At 35.1% G+C, this 10,672-nt stretch overlaps 2 protein-coding genes across 3 annotated transcripts; one reads left to right on the forward strand and one right to left on the reverse strand.

The window, feature by feature from the left end:
• Positions 1-447: 447 nt before the first annotated feature.
• Positions 448-4,150, forward strand: LOC132040899 (uncharacterized). Of its 2 annotated transcripts, XM_059431588.1 has the most exons (3): positions 448-1,090; positions 1,842-1,995; positions 2,214-4,150. In XM_059431588.1, the coding sequence occupies exons 2-3, from the start codon at positions 1,848-1,850 to the stop codon at positions 3,659-3,661; spliced, it is 1,596 nt and encodes a 531-aa protein (XP_059287571.1). In that variant the 5' UTR covers positions 448-1,090; positions 1,842-1,847; the 3' UTR covers positions 3,662-4,150. The 2 variants fall into 2 exon arrangements, with proteins under 2 accessions (XP_059287571.1, XP_059287570.1); XM_059431587.1 differs by lacking the exon at positions 448-1,090 and having other exon boundaries at positions 1,102-1,995.
• A 1,750-nt stretch (positions 4,151-5,900) lies between these two features.
• Positions 5,901-7,922, reverse strand: LOC132040377 (zinc finger protein ZAT1-like). The gene is given in 1 exon segment (XM_059431010.1): positions 5,901-7,922. A coding segment is annotated over 1 exon segment (1,362 nt). The 5' UTR covers positions 7,441-7,922; the 3' UTR covers positions 5,901-6,078.
• Between the last annotated feature and the right edge of the window lie 2,750 nt (positions 7,923-10,672).

The following is a 10,672-nucleotide window of genomic DNA, read 5'->3' on the forward strand; positions in this document are numbered from 1 at the left end:
AAGTAATTTAATAATTTTGGAGCAATAAAATAAAAATTAAATAATCATCTGTGAAGTTTATCCTAGAAAAGGTCTATCAAAACTGCCAGTGGCGTTTTGGTTGTAAAAATTGCAAAACATAATTTGCAGCAACAACAACAACAACATACCAAGATAATTAATAGATGGGGCCAGAAGGATAGCGTGTATACATCTTACCTTCTTGAGGTGAATTGTTTGGAAGCTTCCCATATAACTCGAAGTTAAAAACAGTTTAAAGCATAATTTACAGATTTTTTTTTGAATTTTTTATTTTATTTTTATTTGTAGGGGTGGGGACGCTGGCGCTTACTTTCAAGTGGAAATGAACAAATCAGTTTCCAACTCTTATAGCCCATAGAACGCGTCCTATTTGAGTAACGAATTAGCCATTTTTTCCACGTCGTTAGGGTATTTAGTGTAATTAGCTGTAAATACCGTTCCCTTTTTGACAAGTCCCGTTACTATTTTCGCCAAACAGACTTTCGCTAACCCTAGCTTTACCGTTTTCATCGCCGACAATTTTCCCCCAATTCCAAAAACCTACATTCTTTCTTCCTCAAATCAACCTCAATTTTTCATCTCTATCTTCAAATCAGTCCCCAATTCTTCTAATTCGTTTCTTTCTCTATCGATCGATACCCTTTTCGTCTTTAGCCGTTTGGAATATTGAATTTCGAATTAGGGTTTCAGATCTGTTCTATTCCCGTGTTATTTTTTGTAATTTAATCATTTCTTTTGTTTTTCTTCGATTTCCCTTTTTTTTAATTTTATTATAAAAAAATAGAAAAGATTCGATCTGCCCTATAAGTTTTTGAGTTAGGGGGTTTCTTCTTTAATCTTTCCTTTCTTTAATTTATTGATATCCAGAATTAATTTCTGGTTGATTTGATTATTTTGATTTTGATCGAGGCGTAGAATCAAAATTGGGGATCTAGGGTTAGGGTTTTTAATTATATTGTAATTATAATTTATTCCTTTTTTCCTCTCGATTGAACACAATATTTAAAAATTTCTGTAAAAACCCAAATTGAAAAGAATTCTGCCTGCCCAATTTGACCTCATTATTAAGGTACTTAAGCTGTGTCCAGCAGTATTATCTATTTGTTTTATTCTGCTTATATGATACGATTAAACTTATATTAGTTTGTCTTTCATTTTTAAAGGTCCACTTATAAGATAACCAATTGAATGTTATTTCCAATTTTGAGCAAAGGGTGTGTACTAATTAGAAACTTTAGACTGACATCTTGCTTGGCTGAGCTCAATTGCTCTGACTTGACATAGTTGTTGATAGTTAAATTACTGTTCTAATGGCGTAACGTATTCACTGTTAATGGAGTATCCTGCTTAGTTTTTTCTTTGGCTACGCATATGGAGGAATGTTTAATGGGAAAATGCTCAATTTTGCAAATAACTATGGCTTCAATATGTTTTTTCCTCTAGCGTTCGCTAGTTGTCTATTTTAAAAAAACAACAACATATCCAGTGTTATTCCCACAAGTGGGGTTTGGGGAAGATAGAGTGTACGCAGACTTTACTCCTACCTCATGGCGATAGAGAGGCTGTTTCAATGACCCTCGGCTCAAGTGACACATAACAAGGCACTTTGAAAAAGGCACCATTTGTCTCTTTTGAAATTGATATAGCATTTAAATATTTTTAAGGGATTAATTTGCATTGATATAGCATTTAAAATTCTGGATGTATTATGCAGTTATGGTTCTATATGCGTTGATTGCATGTTTTTCGAATGTGTGGAACAACCTTTTACCACCAGGTTTTTTTACAAATTCAGTATCTTATTTCAATTCCCTTTGCAGTTAAATATGGTGCAAAAGAGGCCATATAGTGAAGAGGAGTTGTATGAGGTTTCATCGAAGCAGCCAAGACATGTAGAATCGAACAGTCAGCTAGTTCCAGTTTTGGACTATTTTCATCATGAATCAGTGGCTATGATGAAGCCTTGTGCTTCAGGTAAAGGAGTGAATGTTCAGAAATGCTTCACATTTTGCTAGCTTGTTGGTTGTCTATATTTGTGATGCTTTTAATTACTGGCAAAATATTACTCCCTGAGACTTCATTTAAACACTTTGAGCAGTTTCATTTTAGGTTGCCATATAGGCTTTGCACTTTTAGTTGCTTTTATCCTTTATCTGATTCTTGGTTTTGGACTGTTCCATATCCTATAATAGGTGGAGATGAAGGTAATAACAAGAAACCTGATAGTGGCAACATTGCTGAAACTCCCTTTGCTCCTGATCAAGATGTCGATACATGCGTTGATGGCTCTGCTTCAAACTCTTCTTGGCCCACTAGTAGCACTAGTGAAGAAGACATCGGGTTTGAGGTGCCTTTTGACACATTGAGGTCACCTGAATATTATATTCCATCGAGGACTATTACTCATCCGAGGGAGGTATATTTCTCTCTTTTGAGAAATTCTCCTCAAAAGTTGGTTCCTATTGGACCAGATTTCCAAGCTGAATTGCCTGAATGGAGTGGACACAGTAGTAAGGATGAACCTGTCATGGAGGAAACACATGAGAACATGAATCTTCCTTCTCAAGCTCTAGAATCTTATCGTGTTGATCATTTTTGTGATGAAAATAAACTTGCAGGGACGTGTATCATTCCAATGCATAATGCGGAGTTACCTGCAGACAAGGGGGAGACTGCTGGGGTGGAAAGAGTTGAATGTTCTTGCGAGGATAAAGGTTCCATGAAATGTGTTCGACTGCACATCAAGGAAGCCAGAGAAAAACTTAAGATATCCCTTGGTGAGGAGACATTCGTTAGGCTGGGTTTTTGTGGTGTGGGAGAGGTTGTGACAGAGAAATGGTGTGAAGAGGAAGGGGATTTATTTCATGAGGTTGTATTCTCAAATCCTGCTTCTCTAGGCAAGGATTTCTGGAACAAGCTTGCTATCAAATTTCCTTCACGGACCAGGAAGGAACTTGTCAGCTATTACTTTAACATCTTTATTTTGCGAAAACGTGCCAAGCAGAACAGATTTGATCCATCCAACGTCGACAGTGATAATGATGAATGGCAGGAGATTGATGACACTGCTGATGACAGAGATAATATGACGGATGAAGATGAGGATTCTGTGGTAGAATCACCAGAATATAACAATAGTCTTGACTGCAATGAGATTTATGGGGATGATATTCAGGCATATTATGAGAATGTTGGTTTCACAGTTTGGGAAGTCTATAAACCTCTAGGCTTTTGTAGCAGGAAGGTCTTCACTGAGTTGTCGGCAGCAGAATGCCCTGATAAATTATTTGATACTAACTGCAGTTCTAAACCCACTATTCAGCATCTAAACAGAGGCGTTTCAGATGAAGCTGGTGGTTATGATGGCTCCTGTACACGTGATGCGCCGGGGGTAGCTCCAGAAACACCTCTAGGAAAGACTGTCAATGGTAGACATTGGGCAAGTGATTTTGCCTGTATTGGCAGCGGCAATGGGCATGACTTATTGTTGGGACCGTGCGGTGTTAAAGAATGGGATATCGGGTATTTGAGCTGTGCCAAGAATGAAGTTGACTTATTACCAACCCACACTATGATCGAAGAAGTATTTGGTGATGGAGCTTGGAGTTACAAGAGCAGAGATGGGCACGGCTTAAGCTGAGTGATGCTAAAGTTACGTCAATGTTGTTGGCTGAACTTCCTAAAGATGCTTCTTGCTGAGTATATATTCCAGAATTTCTTGTATATCATCATTGATGGAAGGAGGAAATTTTTACTTAGGTGTAAGAAGCTATTCTGCAAGGGTGTTACAGTAGCTTAAGTTATACCTGGACTTTTTTCAATCCGTACAGTTGCTATTGTTTCTTTATTTAGCACCAGTCTGTGTTTCTGTAGAGAACTCTTTTGAGTTGTTGACTTAGTTACCGTAGGTGCTTAAGATTTGTGTAAATACAAGGAATGGCCAAACTGGGCCAGGTTTCCAAAATGGATAGATTTCTCAAACTTTATACCATTGTTTTTATACAAGCGGACATTGTAAATAATTCTTACATTATTAGTGTAGTTGAACTTATCCTTGCACGTTAGTTACTTTTTGCATTAGGTTATGAATTAATGCTTAATATAAAGATAAGTGATTTGATTGTGTAAATATTTTTGACATAATGTATTGAATGTAAACTCAGTTTTTATGTATCAGATTTTGCAGTTTTTACCACTCTTTCTATGTTTATTTGCGTTTCCCCTCCTGCTGCTTTAAACACTACAAAGAAGAAACTTTTGTAATACCAATAGCAGTAAATCATTTTGACTTCGAAGTTTGTCTAACTGGTGTTGATTAGTGAGATTAGCAATAGCGATGCGATCCCTCCGCTCTTAACAGAGGTTTCGGGTGTTCTAGTACTGAGAATGGAGAATCCTTGGCAGCGAGCCCCTTTTAATGGTACTCACATTTAATTCGAATTAGTTGTCAGTGAGTATCAGATACCATATACCTTAAAATAAATTGTTATAGAGTGGATATTTATCATCTCTTTGGTATGAAAGATTTTAAGAGTTCGTTTCTGAGGAAAATGTCATTGAATCCACCTTCCCGGTCATTCTCAATAAACAATTTTTAAATATTAATTTTTCGCTATTAATCAGAAGAATGGTTATATTACTGAAGAATCAACATGTGCAAGACTCTGTACGATTTGGATGAATCAAATTGTTTAAAGCAAATAAGTGGTAGTAAAAGCAAAAGAAAAGGAACAAATGCAATTAATAGGCTAATTTTGAATAGAAATCTTCATCTATTGAATTTTGTTTGGTTCGAATGAGATGAGTCCCTAATAAAGCTTGAAGTCAGTTACTCGCTTTCTGATTTTGATAGGCTTCATTGTTTTTCTACAAGAAACAACAAATAAATTGTGTTGATATGTAGTTAAAGAAAGTCTCAAGCACTTAACTGACTTGTAAATATTATTTGTTATTTTTGACAATAAAAGCGACAACCACAACAACAACAATAGTAACATCCATAATAACAATAACAATGATAATACCAATTGACATAAAATGTAGCCAAGACGCAATTAAGAAATTAACCTAAAGCGCTTTCTTCCCAAATATACCAACAGAAAATGAAGAATAACTAAATTGACAGAAAAAAGAAAAAGGAAAAAAGATGGAAAATCAAAGGGGAAAACGGAAATAAAATATCTTTTTGGGGCCAGACATAATAACTAAAGTCCTTCACAATTTTTGGTCGATGATACGCAAGCAACACTGCTTAATATAGTGAAGGCAGTGAACCAAATTATAGCACTTTTGATTAATAAGAACACAATAATATAACCCATCATCAAATTTCTTTCTTAAACAAATGGCAAGTCTAGTTATGTGTTCAAGTTTAAAGTGTATTTAGTGAATGAACAATATTGAGTTTGTGAAGACTCATTGCTTACATTTTTCCCTTTAATAATTGAGTTTCTGGTAGTAAGACCAAGCTTCCCATAAGGATGAGGTGGTCCAATCTAATTAATCTTCCTTTTCAGCTGTGTTAACTTTTTAATAAATCGTTAACATACTGAGATTAAGAAGAAAAAAAAAAAAAGGGAAAATGAGATGGGTTGTAATGTTTCTATGATAGGTGACTAAACAACCACCTTTGAGTTCACTCCTAATCTTTGTTTATACTATAAATATACCCTTTCTCTTCTTCATGACTTGATGCCTTGTGTCAACACCTCACTCATTTCCCTTCAACATCAAGAAAAAGAAATAAGAATTATTCTGGCACAATAACATCACAGTGTAATCACATGAGAGTATAGGCAGGGAGGGTGGTGTGTACACAACCTTGAAAAAAGTGTGTACACAACCTTGAAAAAAATTGAACTCCTGAGATTAAGTCTAGCTCAAGTAGAAGTTAAAATGTATTTAAAAGAAGCTTTTATCTAGTAAAGATAAGATTTTCATTCTCCAACTAAAAATGGATAAAAGATGTAGAATGGTGCTTAGAAGCTAATGGAGCTAAATGGTGAATTGAACACTTCAATTATGTAAAGAATTAATAAATCTATACACTGGGATGAGTTAAGAGAGTAGGCCAACTAGTTGATCATGTTTATGCCTGCTTTCAATCCACCATGGCTGGAACTCAATATGCTCTTCTTCAACAGGAGCAGGCAGGTTGAGATCCAGGAAGTCTCTGATTTCTGGTATTGGTTTATGTATTTCAACTGCTCGAATGCCGTTGTTTTTGGCTTCAGCAATCAAGTGGGATCTCTTATGACCGCCTAAAGCTTGGCCTGATTGGAAAATCTTGAAGCAAATTGGGCACTCATGCCCCTTTTGCTTCTTGGTAACATAATTTGCCTCAAATTTTTCCCCCGATTCATCGATAGTAGTATCATTGCTGAAATTTTTGATAAGCTTGCTGTCAGCAGCTTGATTTTACAAGTGTACAATGCTAATATTACTGTTTTCACAGCCTTTAAGCTTTTTGTGGCCGGCTTTGTGACCTCCAAGAGCTTGGTAAGAGTGGAATGTCTTTTTGCAACTAGTACACTCGAATTTGATCTTCTGCTCACAATCATAAACATTTTTTTCAAAGCTCCTTTTCTTGCTATAATTCTCTTTCTGATCAGAATCAATCTTTAACTTGACTAACTTTTTAGGAAATTCAACTTCAGTTCTATATCCATTATCCACAATTGTCTCTTTCTCTTTGTTATCTCCAAGAAATTTATCAGTTGGAACTCCTTTTGGAATCCCAGAAGCTCTGATATTTTGCTCTGCCTTCCCATTTCTGACATTCTTCAGTTTGACAAATTCACCATCCATAGAGTTCGAGCTCTTCTTTTGATGAGTTAGTATATGTGATTGAGTTGGCAGAAACTGAGAATTAGCATCAGAACACTCATTTAGAGGAACCCAATTTGCTACATCTCTTGAGAGCATTATCAAACTCATAGCAACTTCCTCTTCTTGCTCAGAGTTATTAGTAGAAACAGTTAAAGTGGAGGAAGTTGAAGCAGCAGCCCTGTACCTTTTCATGATCCTTGTTGATGATGATCTTTTCTTCTTATTACTATCAGATTGGGTATTCCAAGAATCTTCTTCGACTCTGTTCTTTGATGAGATTCTTGTTGAGTGGCACTTCATGTGGCCAAATAAGGCTTTCCAAGATAGGAAGCCTTTTCCACATTCTTTGCAAATTCTCTTCTCATTGGTAAGCAAAGTATCTTCACTTACCTTTGAAGTCTTCTTGGGATTCTCCCGCAGCACATAAACACCTTCACTAAAATCACCATTCCTGATAGAATCAAGCTGCTTCTTTTTGCTATGCTTTTCATTTATCAAATGAGACCTCATGTGACCCCCCAAAGATCTACCACATGGGAATCTTTTGTTACACAACTTGCACACATGTTTCACTTCTTGATCTTCTCCCATTAAATATAAATTGAAGAAAAAAATAAACAAGAATTGGATCAGATGATCAAGAAAAAGTTCAGCTTCTCACTAGTATTCCTCACAAACTCCAAATGCCAAAACTTTATATGTCATTCTACTAGACCAACAAGAAAAGAGCTCTAAGGGAACAGAGTAGAAACAGGACAACCAACTAAAGCCAGATCAAGAAGCTGTAATATGAAGTGGGAATCAAGATTCTGAATTGTAAGCTCATCAAAGAATATTTTTTTTGTTCAAGAGCAAGATCTGATAAAGCAAGAAAGAAGATAAAAGCTGAAGTAGCTAGAGGGAAATGTCTCCTCACTCTGCTACTAGTACTAGCTATAGCTTAGCTCTTTAGGCAGATGAAATATGAAGAAAACTTTGCAGGGCCATCGGGGTACTCGGTTACCTTTGTTGCTAATGATGGGGATGAACAAACTAAAAGCAGATAAATTATTATACTACTATTTCTCTCTATGTCTAAACACTATATTTGGAAGTTGGAGGAGGAGATATCCATGCATGGAAGCAAAGATAAAAAGAAAAAGGTGAAGAAAAGATGGTATACTAGTAACATGTGTACTCAACTCAGAATCCTACGCCAACTCAAATCCAACGGCTGATATTGACCCTTCATATTATTGAGCATCTCTATGGTTGAGCTGAGCTTTAGCTATAGCTCCTCCTCAAGCTCTCAACTGCTACTATAACTATTCTTTCCTTTGTCTTGCTATCAACTCAAAGTTAAAATCAATACCTAAAAAGGTTCCACTCTCTGGCCGTTATTCTTTTACACTTTTGATTTATTTTTCTATTATTCTGTTTACCTCAAGACTCCAATAAGATCCACATTGGATGCAAGGGACTAGTTACGTTGGTTTAACTCAACTTATTATTCTCAATTTGAATTATATATAATAAAATTTGCAAGATATCTATAGTAAGATAAATCTTGAATTCCTTATGATCCACGAGTAGGGTCCCACCAATTTCCTTCATCGTGGTCATTCGCATGTGAATTAAAACTTGTGATCCTAAATTCTTTTGCACAAACTCGCAAACACAACTCTTGCTACATTGCAAAATGATTAATTATTTTCTGAAAAATATTTTCCAGTGTTCTATTGAAACATTGAAGCTATAAATGAAAATAGTCCGTATCCATTAAAGACTAAAACAAGGTTATCAAATCAGATTGTGATCTGATCAAATTTTGAGTAGTAAAGATTAATAATAATGTATACATATAAATTAGTTGAACAGTGATGTGAAGTTAAAAGCTGAGATAATTAAGAAAAAATAACCCCTATCCTAAAATGAGAAAAATCGCATTCATCCTTTTGGTAACTTATTTTTCAAGAAAATATTTTTTATTGTACCAAGAGAAACTTCCTTAAATTAACTTCAATTGTACTTTATTCTATTTAACACTTGTAGTCATGTAAACAAAGTTGACAGCATTAACGAGCTAAGGAGTATTGAGCATATTGTTGCCGGCGCAGGCAACTCATAGCACTAACCGCTATTCGCTAGTATGTGACTGACTTATTGTAAAAAACAAAAATAATCACATTTTTGGGAGGGCATAATGAAGGTTCCTGCCCTTTTTGTGCTTGTTTTAGCCGGCAACATTAGTGCAAGGTTTAGCTGTAAACTTTGTCTATTTGGGATTTCTTTTTAATAATTTGCTATACTCTCCAAGCTGTAGCTTGGAGAAGTAGTAGTTATACATTAATTCTGTACTTAAACAATGAGCAATTGTTGAGAACAAACATGTGCTTGCACATTATTTTGTGCCTAAATTTGCTCTCTGAAGTCTACATGATACGCGCAGTATGATTATGGATTTAACTTGTATACCTGGATAGTGTGATGAACTTTATACTTTTAGTGTAATATAACTAGTTATAACCTATTTTGCTCGGAATCTTTAAAAATGTCGACGGTGCGTGTCGGATTCTCCAAAATTAGTGCATTTTGAAATTCCGACACGAATGCGGCGGTATTTTTGGAGAGTCCGATCAACATAGATTATAAATACACTTGTTACGGATAATTATAAGTAATTATGTTTACGACGGTTTTTGATAGTGCAAATTCATTTTCACTGAAGTTAAACTCTATGATTATTTCTGAGGAAAAAGGGACGATGCGTGCTTGAGATTTTTCAGATTTGACATTATCAGTGATTAAGCACTTGAAAAAGATATCATTTTGAGGGGCCAAAACGGTAAAGGTTGCATTTGCATAATTGAGTTTGGTTAAATTGTGTGCAAAGTAAAGCTGATCGGTTAAAAGAAAGGTTAGTACAAGTAACTGATGATGTGGCATGACTTTGTCATGCTAAGAGAGGTTTAGACTACAAAGATGACTTGTTAGTATGAATTTTTTTTTTATCTAAGTAGTAGAAATCAACTGATTTTACGAATTGATTCAAATTCATACAACATAGGTTCTAGATGAAATACTTCCTACCATAATTAAGTTTCTCCATTTTTTTCTTAAAAAAATGTTATATTACATGGGGGTAGGGGAAGAGAAAATGGGGGAGGAGATTATAATGTAGGGATTCGAGCTTTTTCTTATGAGGTAAAAGTTGAAGCCGTAGTAACTACTAGATCCTCTTAATTCAGTTCTCCATTCATTACCTCGTGATATTAAATTTACCATGGACTTTTACATATGAAAAAAATTAATTAGATGGAAATTGAAATCATTAGGCCCCACATTTCACTTTCTTATGACTTTTTATATTGTACTAAATGCACTGATTAGCACTAGAACATGCTGAAACATTAAAATAGACTGTTCTCAAGGGGTTGCACCAAACCAATCGGTATCAAGTGTATCTCCTATGATTACACATTTTGACCTATGCTTACACTGTTAATTTTGACAAGGATTTAAATTACTATCCACAAGATTGTGAAAAGATCTTTTACGTTATTACAACTACAACAACATATAACATACTCACTGAAATCACACAAAGTGAGGTTTAGGAAGGATAGAGTACGCAGAGCTTACTACCTTGAGAGGTAGAGAGGTTGTTTTCGATAGACCCTCAGCATAAGGACAAACAATTAAAAGCAATATGAAAAAAGAAACAACGGAAACGAATAAACCATGACAGAAAATTAATTAGTATAGTATAATCTTTAGGGGCAAATTAATTATTATTTTTATTAGGTTATTAAATAATACTTATTAAAAAATTCTACTCATATTT

Source organism: Lycium ferocissimum, chromosome 12, assembly GCF_029784015.1.
Source record: "Lycium ferocissimum isolate CSIRO_LF1 chromosome 12, AGI_CSIRO_Lferr_CH_V1, whole genome shotgun sequence".
Classification (NCBI taxonomy): Eukaryota; Viridiplantae; Streptophyta; class Magnoliopsida; order Solanales; family Solanaceae; genus Lycium; species Lycium ferocissimum.

Bases quoted from the DNA above. Each gene is read 5' to 3' on its own strand.
- LOC132040899 (XM_059431587.1), top strand. From the start codon at position 1,761: ATGTTTTTCGAATGTGTGGAACAACCTTTTACCACCAGGTTTTTTTAC. The intron at 1,996-2,213 runs GTAAAGGAGTGA...ATCCTATAATAG, and splicing joins GATGAAGCCTTGTGCTTCAG to GTGGAGATGAAGGTAATAAC.